Source organism: Lepus europaeus, chromosome 20 (genome assembly GCF_033115175.1).
Source record: "Lepus europaeus isolate LE1 chromosome 20, mLepTim1.pri, whole genome shotgun sequence".
Lineage (NCBI taxonomy): Eukaryota > Metazoa > Chordata > Mammalia > Lagomorpha > Leporidae > Lepus > Lepus europaeus.
Window position 1 is genome coordinate 8200429 of NC_084846.1, and position 26160 is coordinate 8226588.

The 26160-nt window shown below is 43.4% G+C and overlaps 1 protein-coding gene and 1 pseudogene across 1 annotated transcript; one reads left to right on the plus strand and one right to left on the minus strand.

Moving 5' to 3' along the window:
- Nucleotides 1–596: 596 nt before the first annotated feature.
- LOC133749497 (olfactory receptor 7A17-like) lies at nt 597–1550 on the minus strand. Its single transcript, XM_062178669.1, has one exon. The coding sequence runs from the start codon at nt 1524–1526 to the stop codon at nt 597–599; it is 930 nt and encodes a 309-aa protein (XP_062034653.1). The 5' UTR covers nt 1527–1550.
- Nucleotides 1551–2296: 746 nt separating this feature from the next.
- On the plus strand, nt 2297–25075 carry LOC133749242 (putative olfactory receptor 7A2; annotated as a pseudogene).
- Nucleotides 25076–26160: the final 1085 nt, after the last annotated feature.

A 26160-nucleotide genomic window follows, 5' to 3' on the forward strand; every position in this document is an offset into this window, starting at 1 on the left:
TTCTGATCTCAGGCTGGAAAGAACTTTGGGAAAGTAGGAAATCAACAAGGCGAGAAATATCAGACATCTTTTGAGGGAACAGACAACTTAAAAGCGGTAGCTTGATTTCAATAAAGTTGTGGAATTCAAGGAAATTGGAATGCCAGGACAGTAAGTTAAAGGAGCAAGTTCTCATTCCATGATCTCATAAAGGAATTGCAATGCTAGTGGCAGATGAGGTGCAGTGGGTTAAGTGACTGGTACCCCCACAACCTTATCACAGTGGATGGACTTAGATCTCCCCTCTGCCTTCTGACACAGCTTCCTGCCAATGCACTTGGAAGGCAGCAGGTGCTGTCTCAAGGACTTTAGTCCATGACAGCTCCAAGAGAGACAAAGATAGATTCCCTGGCTCCTGGTTTTGGCCCTGTCCATCCTTGGCTTTGGCAGGCATTTAAGGAGTGACTAGCAGATGGGTGATATCTTTGTCTCATCTTCTTTGCTCTGGCATTCAAGTAAACAAAGAGGATAATAGACGAAATATTAAAGGAGTTGAAATGTCTGTTACTGAGACTTAGGGCTTGGCAGTCATGGGCACTTCCTGTGAGAGGGTTGTTTTATGGCTTCCCAGTGAAGAGTCTTTTCAGAGCGCCCATCATGTCCTTGTTCCGCAGGCTGTAGATGAAGGGGTTCAGCATGGGGGTGACCACGCTGTACATCACCGAGGCTGTGGCAGTGGAGTGTGAGTTGTGGGTAGCAGAGGAACTAAAGTAAACACCTAGGCAGGTGCAATAAAATAAGGAGACAACGGAGAGGTGAGAGGCACAGGTGGAGAATGCCTTATATTTCCCCTGAGCTGAGGAGATTGCACAGATGGAGGAGACGATCTTAGAGTAGGAGTACAGGATCCCAGCCAGGGGACCACAAAACACCAGGCCTGCTGAAAAATACATGACCATGTCGTTGGGAAAGGTGTCAGAGCAAGCAAGTAGGACAACCTTTTTCAGTTCACAGAAGAAGTGGGGGATTTCCAGGTGTGTGCAGAAGGACAGCCGCAGCACCAGGAGGCTGTGTGACAAGGAGTTTAGGACACTGATGACCCAGGACACCAGGACCAGCTGCACACAGAGCCGGGGGTTCATGGTGACCGTGTAGTGCAGAGGGTGACAGATGGCCATGAACCTGTCATAGGCCATCACAGTCAGGAGGAAGTTGTCCAAAACTCCAAAGAGTATGAAGAAGTATATCTGGGTGATGCAGCCTGCATAGCTGATGGCTTGGCTCTGTGTCTGGATGTTCACCAGCATCTTGGGGATGGTGGTGGAGGTGAAGCAGACATCCACCAAGGACAGGTTGGAGAGGAAGAAGTACATGGGCGTGTGGAGGTGGGGGTCTGAGAGGATGGCCAGGACGATGATCAGGTTCCCAGCCACAGTGACCAGGTACATGGAGAGGAAGAGTCCAAACATGAGGGGCTGCAGAGCTGGGTCCTCTGAGAATCCCAGGAGAAGAAATTCAATTATCTGAGTCCCATTCCTGGGCTCCATGTGACTAATAGGAAAAGAAAATAAAAATAGCACAATCGTGTAGTATTAACCTGGCAGAAATGCCACCATTTATTTCTGCAGTAAGGGCCTGGATCCCTATAGGGTGTCTAAAATCTGCTCCCTACAGGAAGTCCCTGGGCCATCTCTAATCAGTAATTGCTGTTCTACTCTCAGCCTTCATCCAGCACTGACATCAATCTTCCACTGTTGGTTCACTCCCCAGAGGCTCTCAGCAGTGGGAGCTGGGCCAGGTCTCAGTCAGGATCCCTGAACTCACTCCAGGCCTCCCACATGGGTGCTGGTTCTGGTTGTCCCAGGATGACAAGGAAGCAGCTGTGCTAGGGTGGGGGTGGGGAACGTGGAGGAAGAGTGATGAGTGAGGAGGTCACAGAGTGGTGACAAACAAGGGGTCCTCATCGCTGCTCAGACCTGAGGACACCAGGAGTCCCTGGGCACAGCTGTCGCTGCCTTGCATCTGATGTAAACCCGGCTGTCTAATTGCCCAGGGACGGATGGCATCTCCTCCTCCCCAGCTCTGTCCTGCACTCTGGCCTCCATCTCGGAGGACATGGAGCTCAGGGCCCCTTCCTCTGAGTCCTATTCTCATCTCTTGACACGCACAAACCCACTCAGGAACTTCTGAGGAAATGGAATTAAGAGTTAAACCTACTTTGAGGCAAACACAGTTGAAATCTGTGCATTGAGAGTCCTTCCAAAAGCTCTATGAAGAATGCATAGCCAGGGGCTGGGCGAGTGGTGCAGCCGTTCAGATGCTGGTTGAGAACCCACGTCCTCCAGGAGAGTCCCTGGGTGTGCATCCAGGCTCTGAGGCCAATCCAGCCCCCTGCAGTTGCACACCCTGGGAGGCAGCGGATGAGGGATCAAATGTTTGTGTTGCTGCTACACATGGGGGAGACTCAGATGGAGCTCCAGGCTGCTGCCTGGCCCAGAACCTGCTGACGCAGGCACTGGGGAAGTGAACCAGTGGATGGAAGATTCTCTCTTTGTCTCTGCCCCTCTGCCCTTCAAATAAACAGGAAATGAAGTGAATACAAGGAAGAAATTATTTTTAAATGCACAGTTTTTGAAAACTAGGCCTAGATTCCAAGACTTTTTTGCACCAAAATGAAGCCATCTTTTAATTTTATTTTTCCATGGACATCTTGAGGTCCCCTTCTATTGAGCTCAGGTCCAGCTTCTCTGAAATCTGATCTCACTGCTGAACACACACACATGCACATGTGCACACACTCACACACACATGAGCAAGCATACACACATGTACGCACCAACCCACATATGTAATCCACATGCATGCACACACATACACCCACACACATGTGCACACAGAAGCACACCTACATACATGCACACACATACATACACAGATGCACACATACACACCCTATCAAGTATGCACACACATGCACACACCACTTGCCGTGGCCTCCTGGGCTGATCCAGTGTTCTTCTAACCCCAGGGACAACATCAGAAGACAGCATGTACCAAGCACACCATCAGTGTCAAATGTTCCTTCTCCATTGGATGTACAAATGTAAAATGTTCTTTCTCCATAGGATGTACAAATGGTATCCAGAAATTCCAGCCTGTGATTCTCCCCTGCCTGTGTGCCCTGGGGCCACAATCTGTGCTTGTTTGCAGAAGTGAGCCAAAAGTGAGGAATTCAGCGGCCCCCGGAGGGGAAAGCGCTAACAAGCTCAGGTAGCTCCTGAGAGACTCTGAGGAAGAACAAGCTCCTGGCCCTGGCACCCTTCCAACTCCCAGGATGGCTTCAGAGACCAGCAGCAGCCAGCAGAGGACACAAACACCCTCTAAGGAAAGAAGGAAGACGTCCTTCGGGTGCCAAGACTCCTCTGTGTCTGTGAGGAAAACAGCAAGAATCAACTAAACACTCACACGGGGAAACCCACAGTGAGCAACACATCAGGACGTGATTACAGAAAATGTCGGGGTTGTTTTCCCTGCACTTATTCCATATTGATTGGGCCAACTTTTCTAAGTTTTATTTTTCTATTTTGTACATTCTTGAGATAACACCTTTTCACTTTCCCTTATAGTCGAGGCTTAATGCTCCCCTAAACGAAGAGTTCAACAGGTGAAAAGTAAAATCCCACAGGTCTGCAGGAATGTAGGCAAGAGCTAAGACAATCAAATGAAAGATACCAATTTCACTTATACACAGCAAATGCACATAGAGGATGTACACTTTTATGGGTAGAATGCGATGTCTTGATACAGGATAATATCATTTTTATGATGAGAATATTCAAAATACTCTCTTCTAGTGACGCTGAAATTCAGAATTCATTGTCATTATGGTAACCCTCGACATCCTACAGGTCTTGAAATAGAGCCTCAGACTCACCCCGCCTGCCTAACTGCAAATCTGTCCCCAGTGACCAAGGCTTTCAATCTCTGCCCCCACCCCTCCCACGGCTGGTGGCCATTCTTCTGTGCTTCTGTGAGGTCAGCTTTCATGTGGACTGCAAAGTAAAAGCAAATGGGTGCTTTACCTTCTGTGAAGCAACCATGCACAGAAAGACCAACTTCAGTGGGTTTTCTAAGGCCCAACAGCAGGTGAGTCAGGTGCATTTCTCAATGTTCTTGTCTGATGTATATTTAACTATTCAAAAGAAATTATGGAGAGGAGCCGGCGCCGCGGCTCACTAGGCTAATCCTCTGCCTTGCGGCACTGGCACACCGGGTTCTAGTCCCGGTCGGGGCACCGATCCTGTCCCGGTTGCCCCTCTTCCAGGCCAGCTCTCTGCTGTGGCCAGGTAGTGCAGTGGAGGATGGCCCAAGTGGTTGGGCCCTGCACTCCATGGGAGACCAGGATAAGCACCTGGCTCCTGCCATCGGATCAGCGCGGTGCGCCGGCCGCAGCACGCCTACCGCGACGGCCATCAGAGGGTGAACCAATGGCAAAAAGGAAGACCTTTCTCTCTGTCTCCCTCTACTGTCCACTCTGCCTGTCAAAAAATTTAAAAAAAAAGAAATTATGGAGAGGGAGGGAGAAAGAGAAAGAGAGAGAGAGAGAGAGAGAGAGAGAGAGAGAGAGAGAATCTTCTTTCAGCTGCTGGTTCACTCCCCAAATGCCTACAACAGCTGTTGCTGGGCTAGTCAGAAGCCAGGAGCCCTGAACTCCATCTGAGTCTCCCATGTGGGTGGCAGGGACCCATGCTATTGACCCATCACCTGGCACCTTCCCAGCTGCTCATTAGCAGGGAGCTGGAATTGGAAGCAGAGGCAATATTTGAACCTAGGTCCTCCTATTAGGAATGCAGGTATCCACAATGACTGCCCTGGATTTTTAATTCAGATCTCCTTTGTGACAAAACTTAGGCGTGCACTCAAGTCCTGCTTCCCTTCTTTGTCCATAATGTAAAGGGCTCCCCAGACCATGCTCTGTAAGGTCTTGTGCCCTTCTACTCTGAACAGGATGTACAGGGAGTTATCCCTGGGGCCATGATGTCGTTAGCATGTTAATTACACAGCACTCAGTCTTTACCTGTATCTTGCAAGAGCTCAGCTGCTTCATCCCCTCTGTATTGTCACAGAGCTATGTGAACACACGTGCATTCTGCAGGAAAGGAAGGGAATGTGAATAAAGAGGATGGTGTGGAGGGCATTTGGTGAAGGGGTTAAGCCACCACCTGGGCTTCCACATTCAACATCTGGGTGCCTTGGCTCAAGTCTGGACTCTAATGCTGATTCCAGTGCCACTGAGGGAGACAGAAGGTGATGGCTTAAGTGGTGTTGTCCCTGCCATCCACATGGAAGACCCAGATTGTGTTCCCTAGCTCCTGGCTTCAGTCTACTGCAGTTCTGGCTACTGCAAGCATTTTGAGAACTAACCAGTGTGTGTAAGTCCTCTCTCTCTCTCTCTCTCTCTCTCTCTCTCTCTCTCTCTGTGTGTGTGTGTGTGGTGTGTCTTTCAAATAAAGCTAAAATAACCTTAAAAATTTTTAAAAATATTTTTGAAATAGTGCTGTATCTCAGAAATAATAAATGTCCTCATTTCACTGTCTAATCCTCTACAGAAAAATATATGATATCTCTTACTGATTCTAGAGACCCTTAGACATACATTGGATCATCAAGAAGTTCATGCAAAATGGGTGCTCTGAAAAATAATACACGAATGGCAAAAATTTTTGCACCACAGTATACTACCTTCCAATTCCACCTTTCCAAAAATTTGATGAAGTCCCTTGTGATTTTTTAATGAAATCACTGTAAGCCTCCCATTCCTTCTTTCATTGCAATCAATTGTCAGCAATACTCCTCTGCATCACTGTGTTCAACATCTCCCTCTTTAACATCATAAATAAATAAATAAATATTTCAACTGGCTGAGCCATAAATCAAACATTCACAGCAGTCTCTCAGCTGTGACTTGGGATGAACTTGCTCTCAGGTGACTGTAGGTAAATATTCTTGGCTTCCATTCTCTCTAAACTTTGCCTGCAGTACTGGTGGTTCCTTGGGCTCACCTGGATGAGTTCTCCAAGAGGACGGTCTCTGTGTGGAAGTCTGAATGCCTCCCTGGATGGTTGATGATGGGGACCAAAGCTCTCTCCCAGAGAAGACAGCAGGAGAGAGTGAAGCATTAATCCCCAAGTCACAGGCAAGTCTCCTAAAGCAACCACCACACTCAGTCCAGTCCAGGGTTGACAACAGCAGAAGAGATATTTACAACTCCCTGCATCTCCTTCCCCTGGGCACATTTCCCTCTTGTACTCTGACCCTGAGCTCATTATTGCCCTGTGGGACATCACTCTGCATAGCAATTAATTTTCTCTTGCTGATTCTGTGTTCCCAAGACACCAAGTTAAACATCAGGTCCAATCAGTCTTTGTTACTCCTTCCCCACAGACTTGCTTGTGTTCCCAAGATCTAATCTCCTAATACTTTATCCCAGAACCAGGTTATAATTTTCTTTCTTTCTTTTTTTGACAGGCAGAGTGGATAGTGAGAGAGAGAGACAGAGAGAAAGGTCTTCCTTTTTGCTGTTGGTTCACCCTCCAATGGCCACCGTGGCCGGCGCACTGCAGCCGGCGCATTGTGCCGATCCGAAGCCAGGAGCCAGGTGCTTCTCCTGGTCTCCCATGGGGTGCAGGGCCCAAGGACCTGGGCCATCCTCCACTGCCTTCCTGGGCCACAGCAGAGAGCTGGCCTGGAAGAGGGGCAACCGGGACAGAATCCGGCGCCCCAACCAGGACTAGAACCCGATGTGCCGGCGCCGCAAGGTGGAGGATTAGCCTATTGAGCCACGGCACCGGCCCAGGTTATAATTTTCTGTAAAGTCTGAGGAATCTGTTTTGACTGGGATCCTTGGATTTCCAAAGCACTCCCTCGTAGTGAGAACACAGTGCTTTATATCACCAGAAAGAAACCCCCTTTTCAACAAAGAGGTGAACAAATGGAATATATTTCTCTTTATATAAATCTATGGACACTATGTTTCTTGGCTGCATTATGACCTTGCTCAAAAATTAGAAATGTCATATTTATACCCCAAGCTAAGAGCTGTCAGTTAGTTTTATAATACTGAGAAATTTGGTAATGAAAATAGATATATTGAGCTCTTTTTATTCTCTAATTTACTCTCTGCAAAAGTCTGTTCTTCATGGTCTGGGCTTGGAAGGGTTAAATGATCTTTAACAGTTATGACCCATGTCAAAATCAAGATTTGATTGGAACCTGGTCAAGACATTTCCATTTCTTCTGGTCTATGCAATGGTCCCCATTCAGGAACGATCTTGTCTCTAACAGACACTTGGAAATATCTGGAGAATTTTGCTTCTCACAACTGCAAAGGTGTAACTGGCTACCTATGGATTGAGGCCAAGGTTATGCTGAAAATTCTATAGTGCCTAGTGTAGCCCCCACTACAAAGAATGATCTAGCAAAAATACCAACACTAGAGGTCTGACAAACTCTACTGTAGACCAGAACTTCAACTTCATTCTGTTTCTGAATCGCTTGGGGATCTTCCTGAGATGCGGATTCTTATTTGGCATGTTAGGTAGCCATGATTCCACATATGTAACTAGCTCTCAGCTGATTCTGCACAGCCAGTTTGGATACTTGGGCCACTCAGGATATTCAGGCTATGGTATAATGTAAGCGCCAAGTGTGTATATTCTGAGGTCTTCTGCACCAAGAATCCTTCATCCACCATAGGATCTGACCATAGATGGTTAAATGTGGGACTCAGCAGCTCAGTATCTGTACATAAGGTGACTTTAAAAAGTTCAAGGAAATGGAATTAAGAGACAAGTTCATTTTGTGCAAAGAAATTGAATTGAAAGTTTGTTCATGAAAAAATTGAAAGTGTTCATGGAAAAAAGCTGTGCATAGATTTCAAGTATTTTGCACCAAAGTAAGTGTATCTTTTTTTAAACCTGAATTCTTAATGTTATGTAAAGGTCTTTTTAAAAAAAGATTTATTTATTTATTTGAAAGTCAGAGTTACAGAGAGGCAGAGGCAGAGGCAGAGAGAGAGAGAGAGAGAGAGAAAGAGAGAGAGAGAGAAAAAAAGAGGTTTTCCATCCACTGGTTCACTCGCAAAATAGCCGCAATGGCTGGAGCTGCGCCATTCCGAAGCCAGGAGCCAGAGATTCTTCAGGGTCTTCCATATGGGCACAGGGGCCCAAGGACTTGGGACATCTTCCACTACATTCTTTCTTTTTTTAAACATTTATTTAGTAAATATAAATTTCCAAAGTACAGTTAATAGATTACAATGGCTTCCCCCCATAACGTCCTTCCCACACCAAACCCTCCCATCTTCCGCTCCCTATCCCATTCCATTCACATCAAGATTCATTATCAATTCTCTTTATATACATAAGATCAATTTAGTATATATTAAGTAAAGATTTCATCAGTTTGCACCCACACAGAACACAAAGTGCAAAATACTGTTTGAGCACTAGTCATAGCATTAATTCACATTGAACTACACATTAAGGACAGAAATCCTACATGGGGAGTAAGTGCACAGTGACTCCTGTTGTTGACTTAACAAATTGACACTCTTGTTTAAGGCGTCAGCAATCTCCCCATGCTTTAGTCATGAGTTGCCAAGGCCATGGAAGCCCCCTGAGCACGCTGACTTTGATCTTATTTCGACAAGGCCATAGTCAAAGTGGAAGTTCTCTGCTCCCTTCAGAGAAAGGTACTTCCTTCTTTGATGGCCTGTTCTTTCCACTGGGATCTCACTCGCAGAGATCTTTCATTTAGGTTTTTTTTTTTTGCCAGAGTGTCTTGGCTTTCCATGCCTAAAATACACTCATGGGTGCTTCAGCCATATCCGAATGCCTTAAAGGCTGATTCCGAGGCCAGAGTGCTGTTTAGGACATCTGCCATTCTATGAGTCTGCTGTGTATCCCGCTTCCCATGTTGGATTGTTCTCTCCCTTTTTTATTATATCAGTTAGTATTAGCAGACACTATTCTTGTTTATGTGATCCCTTTGACTCTTAGACCTATCATTATGATCTACTGTGACCTGAAATTGATCACTTGGACTAGTGAGATGGCATTGGTACATGCAACCTTGATGGGATTGTATTGGAATCCCCTGGTATGTTTCTAACTCCACCATTTGGGGCAAGTCAGCTTGAGCATGTCCCAAATTGTGAATCTCCTCCCTCTCTTATTCCCACTCTTATATTTAACAGAGATCACTTTTCAGTTAACTTTAAACACCTAAGAATAATTGTGTGTTAATTACAGAGTTCAACCAATAGTATTAAGTAGAACAAAAAAATACTAAAAGGGATAAAGTATTAAATTGTACATCACCAGTGATGACAAGGGCTTAACAAGTCATTATTTCTCATAGTGTCCATTTCACTTTACCAGGTTTCCAATTTGATGCTCGGTTAGTTGTCACCGATCAGTGAGAACATATGATATTTGTCCCTTTGAACTGGCTTAATTCACTCAGCATGATGGTTTCCAGATTCCTCCATCTTGCTGCAAATGACCGGGTTTCATTGTTTTGACTGCTGTATAGTGTTCTATAGAGTACATGTCCCATAATTTCTTTATCCAGTCTACTGTTGATGGGCATTTGGGTTGGTTCCAGGTCTTAGCTATTGTGAATTGAGCTGCAATAAACATTAAGGTGCAGACCGCTTTTTTGTTTGCCAATTAAATTTCCTTTGGGTAAATTCCAAAGAGTGGGATGGCTGGGATGTATGGTAGGGTTATGTTCAGGTTTCTGAGGAATCTCCAGACTGACTTCCATAGTGGCTTAACCAGTTTGCATTCCCACCAACAGTGGGTTAGTGTCCCTTTCCCCCTACATCCTCGCCAGCATCTGTTGTTGGTAGATTTCTGAATGTGAGCCATTCTTACCGGGATGAGGTGAAACCTCATTGTGGTTTTGATTTGCATTTCTCTGATTGCTAGTGATCTTGAACATTTTTTCATGTGTCTGTTGGCCATTTGGATTTCTTCTTTCGAAAAATGTCTATTGAGGTCTTTGGCCCATCTCTTAAGTGGGTTGTTTGTTTTGATGTTGTGGAATTTCTTGATCTCTTTGTAGATTCTGGTTACCAGCCCTTTATCCATTGCATAGTTTGCAAATATTTTTTCCCATTCTGTTGGTTGCCTCTTCACTTTCCTGACTGTTTCTTTTGAAGTACAGAAACTTCTCAATTTGATGCAATCCCAAATGTTAATTTTGGTTTTGACTGCCTGTGCTTCTGGGGTCTTTTCCAAGAAGTCTTTGTCGAGGCCTGTATCTTGAAGGTTTTCTCCAATGCTCTCTAATAATTTGATGGTGTCAGAGCGTAGATTTAAGTCTTTAATCTATGTTGAGTGAATTTTTGTGTAAGGTGTAAGGTAGGAGTCTTGCTTCATGCTTCTGCTCGTTAAATCCAGTTTTCCCAGCACCATTTATTGAATAGACTGTCCTTATACCAGTGATTGGTTTTAGATCCTTGATCAAATATAAGTTGGCTGTAGATGTTTGGATTGATTTCTGGTGTTTCTATTCTGTTCCATTGGTCTATCCATCTGTTTCTGTACCAGTACCATGCTGTTTTGATAACAACTGCCCTGTAGTATGCCCTGAAATCTGGGATTGTGATGCCTCCGGCTTTGTTTCTGTTGTACAAGATTGCTTTAGCAATTTGAGGTTTGCTGTGCCTCCATATGAATTTGAGCATCATTTTTTCCAGATCTGAGAAGAATGTCTTCGATATCTTGATTGGTATTGCATTGAATGTATACATTGCTTTTGTGATAATACACATTTTGATTATATTGATTCTTCCAATCCATGGGCTTGGAAGATTTTTCCAGTTTTTGGTATCCTCTTCTATTTCTTTCTTTAAGATTTTGTAATTCTCATCATAGAGATATTTAACGTCTTTGGTTAAGTTTATTCCAAGGTATTTGATTGTTTTTGTAGCTATTGTGAATGGGATTGATCTTCGAAGTTCTTTCTCAGCCATGGCATTGCCTGTGTATACAAAGGCTGTTGATTTTTGTGCATTGATTTTATATCCTGCTACTTTGCCAAACTCTTCGATGAGTTCCAGTAGTCTCTTAGTAGAGTTCTTTGGGTCCCCTAAATACAGAATCATGTCATCTGCAAAGAGGGATAGTTTGAGTTCGTCCTTCCCGATTTGTATCCCTTTAATTTCTTTTTCTTGCCTAATAGCTCTGGCTAGAACTTCCAGAACTATATTGAATAGCAGTGGTGAGAGTGGGCATCCCTGTCTGGTACCAGATCTCAGCGGAAATGCTTCCAACTTTTCCCCATTCAATAGGATGCTGGTCGTGGGTTTTTCATATATTGCTTTGATTGTTTTGAGGAATGTTCCTTCTATACCCAACTTGCTTATGGTTTTCATTATGAAAGGGTGTTGTATTTTATCAAATGCTTTCTCTGCAGCTATTGAGAGAATCATATGGTTTTTCCTCTGCAGTCTGTTAATGTGGTGTATCACATCGATTGATTTGCAAACACTGAGGCATCCCTGCATACCAGGGATAAATCCCACTTGGTCTGGGTGGATGATCTTTCTGATGTGTTGTTGCATTCTATTGGCCAGTATTTTATTGAGGATTGTTGCATCTATGTCCATCAGGGATATTGGTCTGTAATTTTCTTTCAATGCTGCCTCTTTTTCCGGCTTAGGAATTAAGGTGATGCTGGCTTCATAGAAAGAATTTGGGAGGATTCCCTCTATTTCGATTGTTCTGAATAGTTTAAGAAGAATCGGAGTTAGTTCTTTAAATGTCTGATAGATTTCATCAGTGAATCCATCTGGTCCTGGGCTTTTCTTTGTTGGGAGGGCCTTTATTACTGTTTCAATTTCTGTGTCAGTTATGGGTCTGTTTAGGTTTTCTATGTCTTCCTGGCTCAATTTAGGTAGGTTGTATGTGTCCAGGATTCTATCTATTTCTAATAGATTTCCCTGTTTGCTGGCATACAAGCCCTTGTAGTAATTTCTGATGATTCTTTTTATTTCTGTGGTGTCTGTTGTTATGTTTCCTTTTTCATCTTTGATTTTATTGATTTGAGTCTTTTTTTTTAGTTAGTTGGGCCAATGGGGTGTCAATTTTGTTTGTTTTTTCAAAAAACCAGCTCCTTGTTTGGCTGATTTTTTGTAATTTTTTTATTCAATCCTGTTGATTTCTTCTTTGATTTTAATTATTTCTCTTCTCCTACTGTGTTTGGGTATGGTTTGATGCCAATTTTCTAGATCCTTGAGATGAACTGTAAGCTAATCTATTTGGTGCTTTTCCAATTTCTTGATGTATGCACCTATTGCTATAAACTTTCCTTTAACACTGCTTTTGCTGTATCCCATAAGTTTTGGTATTTTGTGCTGTTATCCTCATTTACTTCCAGAAAGTTTTTTATTTCTTCTATGACCCATTGTTCATTCAGGAGCATGTTGTTCAATCTCCATGTTTTTGCATATGTTCTAGGGATTTCTGAGTTGCTAATTTCCAACTTCATTCCACTATGGTCTGAGAAGGTGCATGGTGTGATTCTAATTCTTTTAAATTTGCTGAGACTTGCTTTATGGCCTAGTATGTGGTCCATCCTAGAGAAGGTTCCATGTACTGCTGAGAAGAATGTAAAGTCTTTAGATGTAGGATGAAATATTCTGTAGATATCTGTTAGATCCATTTGGGCTATAGTGTCATTAAATCTACTGTCTCCTTGTTGATCTGTCTATCTCTGAGAGTGGAGTATTGAAGTCCCCCAGTATTATTGTATTGGAATCTAAGTCTCCCTTTAAGTCCCTTAACAAATCTTTTAAATAAACCGGTGCCCTGTAATTAGGTGCATATACATTGATAATTGTTATATCTTCCTGTTTAATTTATCCCTTGATCATTATATGGTGCCCCTCTTTGTCTCTCTTCACAGATTTTGTGTAAAGTTTATGTTGTCTGATATTAAGATGGCTACGCCCGCTCTTTTTTCATTTCTGTTGGCATGGTATATCTTTTTCCAGCCTTTCACTTTCAGTCTGCATGCTTCTTTGTTGGAAAGATGTGTTTCTTGTAAGCAGCAGATAGATGGGTTTTGTTCCTTAACCCATTCAGGCAATCGGTGTCTTTTAACTGGAGATTTGAGACCATTAATGTTCAATGTGACTATTGATGAGTAGTAACTTTGCCCTTCCATTTTCCCAATGATTTTTTCTCTTATATGGTTTGATCTTTTGCTGTGAGGTTTCCTTCCTTTACCTTCTTTCATATTGATGACCGTGTTTCTGTGTTTCTGTGTGTAACATATCTTTAAGCATCTTTTGCAGTGCTGGACGAGTGGTCAATTTCTGTTTGCTATGAAAGGTCTTTATTTCACCTCTTTCACAAATAAGAGCTTTGCAGGATATAATATGCTGGCCTGGCAGTTTTTCTCTCTTAGTACCTGGGCTATGTCTCGCCATTCCCTTCTAGTCTGTAGGGTTTCTGATGAGAAGTCTGCTGTGAGTCTAATTGGAGATCCTCTGAGAGTAATCTGACGTTTCTCTCTTGCACATTTTGGAATCTTTTCTTTATGTTTCACTGTGGTGAGTTTGATTACTACGTGTCGTGGTGAAGATATCTTTTGGTCATGTTTACTAGGGGTTCTATGAGCTTCCTGTACTAGGATGTCTCTGTCCTTCCAACCAGGGAAGTTCTCTGCTAGTATCTCACTGAAAATGCCTTCTAATCCTTTCTCTCTCTCCATACTTCAGGAACTCCTAGAACCCGAATGTTGAGTTTTTAAATAGTATCCTGTAGATTCCCAACAATGTTTTTTAGATTTCTAATTTCCTCTTCTTTTCTTTGGTTTGACTGTATACTTTCACAAGTGCACTTTTGTGCTCTGTCTTCTAAGTCCGATATTCTCTCTTCTGATTCACTGGCTCTGGTTTTAAGGCTCTCTAGTGTGTTTGTCATTTGATCTATTGAGTTCTTCATTTCTTTTTGATTTCTCTTCACTATCACACTTTCCTGTTCTTCTATTTCTGCATTTCATTTCGATTCCTCCTTAATATTTCATTTTCGCATGAGAGATTTTCTATTCTGTCCAGTAAGGATTTCTGTAGTTCAAGAATTTGTTTTTGAAAACTTCTAAATGTTCTTAGCATCAATTTTTTGAGATCTGCTTCTTGCATTTCTTCTATCTCATCATTTTCATAATCTTGGCTTGGGGTGTCTTGTTCTTTTGGGGGCATCATAATGTCTTCATTGATCTTGTTCCCTTGGTTTCTGTGTTTGTTGCTTGGCATCGTGTAGATATTCTTTGGATTCTTCTTCCCTCACTGTGGTGTTTTTTTCTTGTTATACTATGACTGTATTAAGTGGACTGTCTGTTTTTGGAGGAGCTTTAGAGGCTTGAGGTGGGCATGGACAGAGATCTCTGTTTGGTTCGTCAGGGTTAAGGGTGTGCCAAAGGTGACACACTCAGGTTAGGTGTGGTAAATCTCTCTCTTTGATTCAGAAGGGAAGTAATACCACACAGCTGAGTAGAATTGAAGGTAGTCAGCTTCTGATCTCTGGCTCCTGTGGGTATTTCTTTCATCTGCTCTACCCCAAGGACCACACAAAGTGTCTGTGTAGCCCTCAGTGTGTTCTCAAATTTCTCTGCATTCTCCCACCAAGTTGCCAAGGTTACCGAATTGCAGTGTCTCTGGATAGTACTCACGTGAACTCTGTGAGTTCTCTCACCCACTGTCGCTTTTTTCACCATCTCAGTTCATTAGCTCCACACATTCACTAGTTCCTAACCTCCTGTTTTTCACCCCCCCAGAGTCAGGTTTTTCTGTTTGACTGAGGGCGGGTTCAGCTCTGAGGTCGTACACAGCCCTGATGTCACGCAGCTTTTACGTATGTCCAAAATGGCGCCTGCTCTCTGTCTTGCTCGCCTTTGTGAGGTGGGCGGAGAGAGAGAAACTCATCCATACCAGTCCCTTTTTTCCCTCTCTCCTCTAGTTAGCCTGGTGAACTTTCCCCAGCAGGGCTTCAAGCCTCGTTCCCTCTAGGCTCTATCTGCTGTTTCCCCACCAATGTCTCGGGTTACGCAGGGTTTGCCTCACCTCGCCTTCCAGGGCTGGTGTGCCGACTCCACAGTTGGGCTCTGGAGCCGTGGGCGTCCTTGCTGTCCCCGTAGGTCATCTGTGTCACATCCACTAGATCCAGAAGAGTTTCCTCTGCAATTTTTTCCCTGAGCCTTTCCCTGAAACTAGAGTAACTCCACTTTTATTAAACCATCTTTTCCCGGAGTATCAGTGTGCGTCCTCACTATTCCGCCATCTTCACTACTCTCATCTTCCACTACTTTCCCAGGCCATAGCAGAGAGCTGGATCGGAACTGGAGCGACCTGATCTCTAACCAGTGCCCGTATGGGATTCTGGCACTGCAGGTGGTGACTTTACCTGCTATGCCACAGCACCAGCCCCAATCTTTTAATTCCATTTTGTATGAATTTTGTAAAGTATCTTTGTCCTGGTACTGGTTTACTTGAGTGTTTTCCTCATGACAGGAAATAAAAATGGAGGCATTTGCCTGTTCATCTCTAAACTTGAGAAATGCCACTTACCATATGGAATTGAAGGGTTCATCATCAGATGAATGATTTTTTTTTATTGTGATTACATTTTCTTCTTTTCTCCCTCACTCTATTTTTAAAAATTTTTATTAATATAAAGAAAGCAGATTCTATGTATTCCATAGGTAAAATTCTTTATTTAAAAGTTTCTTTATTTGTTTTCAGGTTACAGAGAGAGAAGAGAGAGAGAGAGAGAGAGAGAGAGAGAGAGAGAGAGAGAGAGTGCTTCCATCCACTGGTCCACTCCCTAGATAGCCTCAACAGCTGGGTTTGGCCAGGCCAAAGCCAGGAGCTTCCTCTAGGCTTCCCACATATGTAGCAGGGGCCAAAGGACTTGGGCCATTAGCAGGGAGCTGGATCAGAAGTGGAGCAGCTGGAATATGAACCAGTGCCCATATGGGATGTCAGCATTGCAGGCGCTGGCTTTACCCATTACTCCACAATGCCGACCCCTCACAGGAACAATCCTAAGGTGATAACCATATTTCTTCCCTTTCCTCTCTCCCTCCCTCAATTCCCCTCCTTCATTCCTTTCATCTGTGTCATCTGTTGATGGACATTGGGTTAATTCCTTATCTTTGCTATTGTGAATTCAGCTGACTTTTTTGTGAGGGTACAAAGAACGCTTTCATATTTGATTTTATTTTCTTGGGTAAATTCCCAGGAGTAGGATGGCTGGGTCATATGGCAGACCTATTTTCAGATTTCTGAGGATTCTCCATACTGTCTTCCATAATGTTTGTATATACATAATGGAATACTACCTAGCCATTAAAAAGAATGAAATCCTGTCATTCACAACAAAATGGATGCAACTGGAGACCATACTTATTGCACTAAGCCAGTCCCAAAAGACAAACATCATATATTTTCTCTGATATGTGGCAGTTAATATAGAAAAAAGTATAAGAATAAACTAACATCTTATGATCTGATTATTGCTTCTAGCCCTTGTATATTGCTATGGAATTGTAGTCTTTCTACTTTCTACTTGTTGAACATTAAATAAGTAGTGGTGTGGCCGGCACCACGGCTCAACAGGCTAATCCTCTGCCTGTAGTGCTGGCACCCCGGGTTCTAGTTCTAGTCGGGGTGCCGGATTCTGTCCCAGTCGCCCCTTTTCCAGTCCAGCTCTCTGCTGTGGCCCGGGAGTGCAGTGGAGGATGGCCCAAGTGCTTGGGCCCTGCACCCCATGGGAGACCAGGAGAAGCACCTGGTTCCTGCCTTCGGATCAGCGTGGTGCTCTGGCCGCAGTGCGCCAGCTGCAGTGGCCATTGGAGGGTGAACCAACGGTAAAGGAAGACCTTTCTCTCTGTCTCTCTCTCTCTCTCACTGTCCACTCTGCCTGTCAAAACAAAAATAAGTAGTGGTGTATTAAGCCTTTAATTATAAATTAAATTGAAATTATATTATTGCAAAAATAAAGGAAAAAGAAGGAAAGGAAGTGAGGAAGAGAGGAAGGGAGGGAGAGAGGGAGGGGATTAGGAAGGGAAGGAAGCCTGGTTACCTTAAAATTGTATTTTTGAAGTACATGAAATCTGTTTCTTTAAAAATAAAGAAGAAACAGAAAATAAAAATTTTGATTAAATTATACTCAGAAACAAAGAGCAATGATCTCTGAACTAGAATGGATGAACTCCAAAACATTAAATTGTCAGGAAACCAAAAGCTAATACTGTACAGTTCCATTTGCAAAAGTGTGTGGTGGGGACAAAGATGGCCTCAGAAAGTGGCATCAAGGAACCTTACAGAGTGACATTAAATATTCTCTGTCCTGATCAGGGTCCAATGGCTACACAGATAATGATGTTAGTCAAATCTCACCAAACTACACTCTTAGATGCCATGTGCTTAATTTTGTGCACTTTCTCTCTCCATGTCAAAGCGTCATGGGAGATAAACCTAGAACAGGAGAATTCTAGCACCTTGAAGTTCCCAGTGAGTTAAGTTGGCTTCGTTGAGGTTTGAATTTGCCATTGACAGCTGAAAGTTGACACTGATTGAACATCCATTGTATCTTGTAGCCTTTTGTTATATAATCTGGACAGTGATCCTTTTATATGTGATTTTTAAAAATATTCATTTTATTTATATGAAAGGCAGAGTTACAGAGAGAGGTAGAGCCAGAGAGAGAGAGAGAGAGAGAGAGAGAGAGATAGGGAGGTTCACTCCCCAAATGGCCACAATGGCTGGAGCTGAGCCAACCTGAAGCCAGGATGCAGGAGCTTCTTCCTAATCTCCCACATGGGCGTAGGGGCCCAAGGACCTGGGCCATCTTCTACTGCTTTCTCAGGCCATAGCGGAGAGCTGGATCGGAAATGGAACAGCTGTGACTCAAACCAGTGCCCATATGGGATGCTGGCACTAGAGACAACAGCTTTACCCCATATGCCACAGCACCAGCCGCTCAACATTTACTTTCTACATCATGTTGGTGCTCCACTGTTAGGTGGATACTCAGGAGTCTTCAAAAAAGTTCTTGTAAGTGCATAAAATTAACAAGCATGGGTTTCATGACTGGTTTGCACTTAAATAAACTTACCTTTTCAAATTTTAAGATTTTTTTTCAGTGTATTAGAGGGGCATAGAGACAGAGAAATAAACAGACAGACATACAGACAAATGATAGGCCTCCCATCTGGTCTTCACTCCCCAAATGCTCACAGTGACCACAGCTGGGCCAGGGTCAGAGCAGGGAGCCAAAAGCACACGCTAGGTCTCTCATTTGATTAGCAGCAACCCAGCTACTGAGACATCACTGGGAGCTCCCAGAACTCTCTGTAACAGTAAATTGGGGTGATTAAACCCAGGCACACTGAAGTGGGATGTGGGTATTTTAACCACATGCTAAATACCCACTTCAAATTAATTCAATTTTTGAGCCTATTGAATCATAATCACAGACCTCAATTGTTATACCTTCTGTTGCATTGATATCTTTATCATTATATCATGCCCTTTTCAGTCTTTTTTATTAAAACTAATTTTTTTAAAGATTTTATTTATTTATATGAGAGGCAGAGTTACAGAGAGAGGGAGAGGCAGAGAGACAGACAGAGAGAGAGAGGTCTTCCATCCACTGGTTCACTCCTCAAGTGGCTGCAATGGCTAGAGCTGGGCTGATCTGAAACCAGTAGCCAGGAACTTCTTCCAGGTCTCTCACATGGGTGCAGGGGCCCAAGCACTTGGGCCATCTTCTACTGCCTTCCCAGGCCACAGAAGAGAGCTGGACAGGAAGAGGAGCAGCCGGTACTTGAACCAGCACTCACAGGGGCTCCCAGCGCTGCAGATGGAGGCTTAGCCCACTGTGCCACAGAGCCATCCCATAAAATTAATTTTATTTATTTATTATTTATTAGAGAGAGAGGGAGGGGGAGAGAGAGAGGGAGAGAGAGAGAGGGAGAGACAGAGGGAGAGGGAGAGGGAGGGAGAGAGAATGAGAGAGAGAGGGAGAGAGAGAGGGAGGGAGGGAGAGAGAGAGAGAGAGAGAGAGAGAGAGAGAGAGAGAGAGAGATCTTCCATCCTCTAGTTGGCATCTCAAAAAACTGCAAAGCCAGGGATGGACCAGACCCAAAACCAAGAGCCTGGAACTTTATCTGGGTTTCCCACAGTGGCCAAAAAACTTGAGCCATCTCCTGCTGCTTCCCAGGTGCATTAGCAGAGAGCTGGATTGGAAGCAGAGGAACTGGGACTCAAACTGGCACTCCAGAATGGGATGCAGGCCTCCCAGATAGTTGTTCAATCCACTGCACCACAACGCCCATCCCTTCCCTGCATCATTTCACAGTTTTAAGAAGCAGTTTCTTAATGGCCCCAATGGGAGGGTGCGTATTCTTGTGACATCAGAGATACCCTCAAGAGGACCTAATAGACTGAGATGTTTCTATTCCTTTATGGTTCCAAGAATCCTAGCAATTATACTGCTTAGAGAGTATGGCATTCGAAAATGCAACTTAATGAGAAGCTGAGAGAATTCAGGTTTTGGAGCTGAGAGAACAGTATACAGCCCTCACTCTCAGTTCACCAATTCAAGGAAAGCAGAAACTCTCTCAGGCCTCCTGGAACATCACTGTGGTCCATGAGCCCCTGTCTGACTGGACCCCTTCCCCAATGGTGAGGATGCTGTTGCTGCCTGTACCGTCAAGTTGCCGGAAATGACAAAGCTCACAACACATCTGCAAGCCACCACAGAGCTCATTCTTGGAAAATGCTACAAAGGAACAGAAAGACAGGTCATCTGTGGGCATAGTTTGGAGAAGGGAAATGAGGAAAACCCATTAATTAAAAAAGGCCTAGTGCATAACAATGGAAAGAGCTTCTGGTTTTAACTGCAACCCCCAGCTCTCAACATCTCTCTCCTCCCTCTGCTCTTTCTGACTCCATTTCTACAGAGCGCTCCTCCGTCTCCGGAGGGATGTTGAGCTCCTCCTAGCATCCCACCCAGGGCCAGGCTTCCCTGATTGCCTTACTGGCTGTTGCATATCCAAGGGTCCAAGCCTCTTCATTGATTCACATACATGACAAATTTTCCCAATCACTTCCACTGTCTCTGCCATAGGCAGGCAGGAATGGGGCTGCTCTCATGCCTTTCTAAGGAGGTGAAATGTGGTGGTTCAGCCAAGGGGTTGCCATGGATTCTGCAGGTGGTGTTAATAACATGACTTACTACTCATTTCATTTCTCAACTGGCTGGTCTATGTATGTTACATTCCTGTGCTTTATTGACTAGGATATTTTTCCCTATGACACATCTGTTTATTGCTGAAAACAGAAGAAAATGACATAAAAAGCACTCCAGAATATCAGTGGCAAAATGGAATTAAAATATGTGTATTTTTGTGGAAAAAATGTTTTTGAAAACCAGGCATCATGTTTTTATTACATGTATTTTCCATGACGTTTATCAAGATCCTTTGTATTCATTTGTCTGTCATGACTGAACCTTATCAAAATGACTTTTTAGTTGGAATAGGTTTCTGAAGGATTTTAAGTTTCCAGTTTTGTCATTTGAAAGTACACTGGGTTTACACTTACCCAAGACATGAAGCTGTGTTCAATGCTTCTTCTCGGGTCACATTTGTTTGAGATGTCAGGGCCGTGTCAGTTCACGGCAGGAGCAGGTGTATTTGTTCCTTTGGGAGCTTTATGGAGGTTCCTCATGTAATGTATAAGGGAAGTTATCAGCTGAAGGTTAAGGAAGCTCTTTCATCACAGTTAAGATCTTGGCACTGTTTCCACACAGTGTCTTTTTGGCATCTATCAAGAAAATTCTTTGTATCTAGATGATTTTTCTACTCATTGTCTGTACTAGGTAAATCAGCCACTGATAGGAAATGTTCATTGTTTTCTGGTTAAATGCTATTCATCACTGTAGGTACTGTGGCTTACAAATTGATGAATACTATATTTATAGCCATTTCATTGAAATGGTTTCCATTTATGCTAATTAATAAGAGTGACTTTAAAATTTCTTTCTTTTTTTGTTCTTATCATCTTTCCAACTTAATATTTTATCTATCATTTTTGGAGATAACCTAGCTTTTTTTTTTTTTTGACAGGCAGAGTGGATAGTGAGAGAGAGAAACAGAGAGAAAGGTCTTCCTTTTGCCATTGGTTCACCCTCCAATGGCCGCTGTGGACGGCCCATCTCGCTGATCCGAAGCCAGCAGCCAGGTGCTTCTCCTGGTCTCCCATGCGGGTGCAGGGCCCAAGCACTTGGGCCATCCTCCACTGCCTTCCCGGGCCATAGCAGAGAGCTGGCCTGGAAGAGGGGCAACCGGGATAGAATCCAGTGCCCCAACCGGGACTAGAACCCAGTGTGCTGGTGCCGCACGGTGGAGGATTAGCCTGTTAAGCCATGGCGCCAGCCAGATAACCTAGTTTTAATTGACATGATAGTAAAAGGTTCCATAATGCATTAAAGTGTTCAATTAACAAAATGTTAAAAAATATGAAAATGGTTTGACACATTGAAAGCTGAGCATGAAAATTTTACACAAAACTTGGACATATTTCTGAGGTACTCTGTGGTGTTTTGATACATGTATACATTGTGTGATATTCCATAATGATAGATCAATCTCCTCAAACATTTCACATGTCTATATAGTGAAAACATCCAGAATCCCATCTAGGATTTTTAGTACACAATGTACAGTATAAAAGCAATATCTACAGTCAGATGACTGTGCAATAGAATCACAGAACTTCTTGCCGTATCTATCTATAACTCAGTACTCATCAATCAACACTTTGCCATCTCTCCCTCTCCTCCTTCCTTCCTGGCCTCATATTTTAACTTTTGTGAGATCATCTTAACATACGAATGAAATCATGAAACCTTGTCTTTCTGAGTTGAGTTATTTTCATGCTGCTGCTGTTAGGACCAGGCTGCTGTCTTTTGGTATCAGGGATAATGAAGATTCAGAAAAATTCATGCACTCTGACTTCAACTATTTATTCCTATTTATGGAGGACAGTGTGAAAATTCAATACTCGTATTCAGTATGTGAATATCAAGTCAAGGTAGCCAGTATTTCCATCTCTGTAAACATTCAAGGAATTTTCATTAATACATAATAATTATACACATATCCAGGGCATAGTGTGAGATTCTAATACAAGTAGGCAGATGTGGTGGTGGATTTGTTCTGAGATGAGGAGCGTGGTGGGAGCAAGAGGCACGGAGTCACCACACGTCTGGGTGAAAGCGGGCCAGAGGCGAGCAGCCAGCAGACTCATTTCTTTCTTTCTTTTTTTAAGCAAAAAAGGGAAATTTGTTAATTTCTGCAAAATTGCAAAAAAAGGCTTCAACTGTGGAGCTTTGGATTGACTGGATCCAGAACCTCAGACCACAGAAGGACTTTGTACATCCTCATTGCTTCATTTCTTTTTTTAAAAACTTTTATTTAATGAATATAAATTTCCAAAGTATAGCTTATGGATTACAATGGCTTTTTCCCCCCTATAACTTCCCTTCCACCCACAACCCTCCCATTTCCCATTCCCTCTCCCCTTCCATTCACATCAAGATTCATTTTCAATTCTCTTTATATACAGAAGATCAATTTAGTATATATTAAGTAAAGCTTTCAACAGTTTGCACCCACACAGAAACACAAAGTGTAAAATACTGTTTGAGTACTAGTTATAGCATTAAATCACAATGTACAGCACATTTAGGACAGAGATCCTACATGAAGAGTACAAATCTTATATAGCCAAGACAGCCAATATGGTCAAGGGGCGGTTTATGCCCTAACCAATCACAGCCTGTTGCCAGGCAGGCTCCGTTTGCCATGTGGTTTCCAAAGCCATCCAATCACAGCCTGTTGTCAGGCAGGGTCCGTTGCCAGGTGGGTTTCAAAGCCATTCCTGAGTAACTGACGCGTGCTTGCCAGTGGCCATCTTGGCATGGCCTTTTCATTCCACCACAGGCAATGTGCACTGGTCAAATCCAGGCCATCAACGTGTTCCTCTCCTCATCACTACTTCATACTTGGAGCCTTTGAAACCCTTTCTATTGTGTGCTCAGAAGCTACATAGTGGGATATTTTGGACTGTATAATTGGACTGATGAATTTCCACTGTGCTATACATCACTACAAGGAGGCTGAATAACAGGTCCTGAAAACACAAAAGGAATAGGTTAGAAGTAATCTTTATATATTGCAAATGGGTGAAAATTCAAAATTACAGATTTGGTGTCTGGGCTCTCAAGGGAGATAAATTTGGCTAATGATGCAATTTCATCCTTGATGATTGGTCTCTTATGCTTTTTTATTTTTATTTATTTACTTCAGAGGCAGAAGAGGAGAGAGATGGAGTTCTCCTTTGCTAGCTCACTCCCTGAATGTCCACAAGGATCCCACAGAAGGAGCCAATCTGAGAACTCAATCCAGGTGTCACACAGCAGTGTCAAGAGCTCAATTACCTGAAGCCTCACCCTGCCTCCCAGAGCGTGCATCAGAAGAAAGCTGAGCCCAGAGAGGAGCTGGGTGTTCAGCCCCGGGCACACTGATATGCGATGAAGGTACCATAACTAAACATCTACCCTCACTTGTAGGGTTTAATGAAAAAAAAAAAAAAGAATCAAGGGCATGGAAAACGGGGCATTCTTACCACTTAGGGAAATTACATATAGATGCATGATTGTTGAATTATTATTCCAACTGTTATGATTGTTGTTGTTGCTGCATTTAAAAGTAAAGCCCCATAGTAATTCAGATTCATCTGAGTTGACAAAGTCTGACTAGAGCAGGTGTCGGGGCAGTAGGACAGATGAGATCAGCTCTGTGTACTCAATCAGATTTTGCATCTAGGTTTTCAAGCTCTGGTTGGCAACATAGGCAAAGATGGCGGAATTTGGAAATTCCACATTGACAGAAAGAAATGAAGGGACCATTATGAAGGGGCTGGGTCTTGTCAATGCATCAGATTCAAGTTAGAAGCCATCACCTTTCCTAAACTCCTGTTGGTTGTTTACCCTTGTTTCTGCCTCTGCCTTGCAGGAATTTCTCTTACAAGGAACCAGGAAACCACGCCCAGATTCCTATATTTCTCCTCCTGGGACTCTCAGAGCAGCCAGAGATACAGCCTTGTCTTTTCTGGATGTTCTTATCTCTCTGCCTGGTGATGGTCACTGGGAACCTACTCATCATCCTGGCCATCCTCTCAGACCTCCACCTCCACACACCCATGTACTTCTTCCTCTCCAACCTGTCCTTGGTGGACATCTGCTTCACCTCCACCACTGTCCCCAAGATGCTGGTGAACATCCAGATGCAGAGCAAAGCCGTCAGCTATGCAGGCTGCATCACCCAGATGTTCTTCTTCACAGTTTTTGGACTCTTGGACAACCTCCTTCTGATGGTGATGGCTTACAACTGCTTCGTGGTCATCTGTCATCCTCTGCGCTACACAGACATCATGAACTCCAGGCTCTGTGCTTGGCTCCTTCTCCTGACCTGGCTCATCAGTGCGTTGGGGGCCCTACCCGAGAGTCTCTCTACATTGTGACTCTCTTTCTGCGCCATCGTTGCAATCCCACACTATTTCTGTGAACTCCCTGAGGCTCTCAAACTCGCCTGCTCCAACACCTTCATCAACAACATTATCTTGTACCTTTTCACAGGGATCATGGGCTTTTTCCTTCTGGTGAGAATCCTTTTCTCTTATTCTCAGATCGTGGCTTCTGTCTTGAGGATCTCCACCACAGGAGGGAAGCGTAAGGTGTTCTCCACCTGTGGATCTCACCTCTCCATTGTCTCCTTGTTTTATGGGACCTGCCTGGGGGTCTACCTCAGTTCCACCTGGGCACAAGCATCCTGGGCAGGGGTGTTTGCCTCGGTTCTGTACACAGTGATCACCCCCATGCTGAATCCCTTCATCTACAGGGACATGAAAGGAGCCCCGAGGAAGCTTCTACACAACCTCTTGTCACAGTGACAGCAACGGTGGCCCTGTGCCAGGACAAGTGTGTTCTAGAGTGAGGGCACAGAGCACTTCCTAGAGTGGACCCTGAGGCTTTGCTGTCTGGGTTCTAATGGGGGTGCTTTGCTTATGGCAATTTGTAGCTATTCTTTTATAAAATATAGTTTCCAGTCTTCTGCCCACTTCCTACTATATTTCTTCATTTTGATTTATAGAAGGAATGGAATTCTTTGTCAGGAATCTGATATTTGGTCCAACAGTTGAGACAACTGCATCCCACATGGGAGTTTGAATTTGCCTGGGTTTGAGGCCCAGCTCTGCTTTCTGTTCTGTTAGTGCACGGTATGGGAGGCAGCAATGATGGTGCAAATACTCGGGTCCCTTCCACCCACGTGGGAGACTCAGATTGAGCTCCTGGCTCTCGGCTTCAGACTGCCCCAGTCCTGGCTGTTACAAAGCTTTTGGGGAGTGAACCAGCAGGTGGAAGATATTTCTCTCTCTATCTCAAAAATATATATTATATTACATATATCATTTATCAAATAAAAAAGTCCTTGAAAAATAGAATTTAAGATGTTTATTGGGCAGCAAAAAATTGGAATCCACACATAATTGTTTCCTAATGAGCGTTTTCCATGGACTTTTGAACACCATGGGTATACATAATTATTAAAAACTTTTGTATCAAAATAAACTTACTTTTAAATCTATCTTTCTGAAGCACCCTAGTAATTAGGGATTACATTTCTCTAGTGAGTGTGTTTCCTTCCCATTTTATTCATGGGTCTTTTGATGAACAAACATACCCAAAGTTTTGATGAAGTCCAACCTTTGCTTTTTGTAACCAAGTCTCCTTTCTGTAGCTCAGAAGTCTAGACATGACACTATTGGATTTTCTCATCTTGTTTTTTCATCTTTATTTTTTAATTTGAATTATTTAAGGAATACAAACTTCATGCATTTCATATATACAAATTTAGGAACACAGTGATTCTTCCCACTCTACCTCCCTGCTGCCCACACTCCCACCCTTCTTCCTCTTCCCTCTCCCATTCCCACTCGTATTCTTTTATGAAGATCAATTTTCAGTTAACTTTATA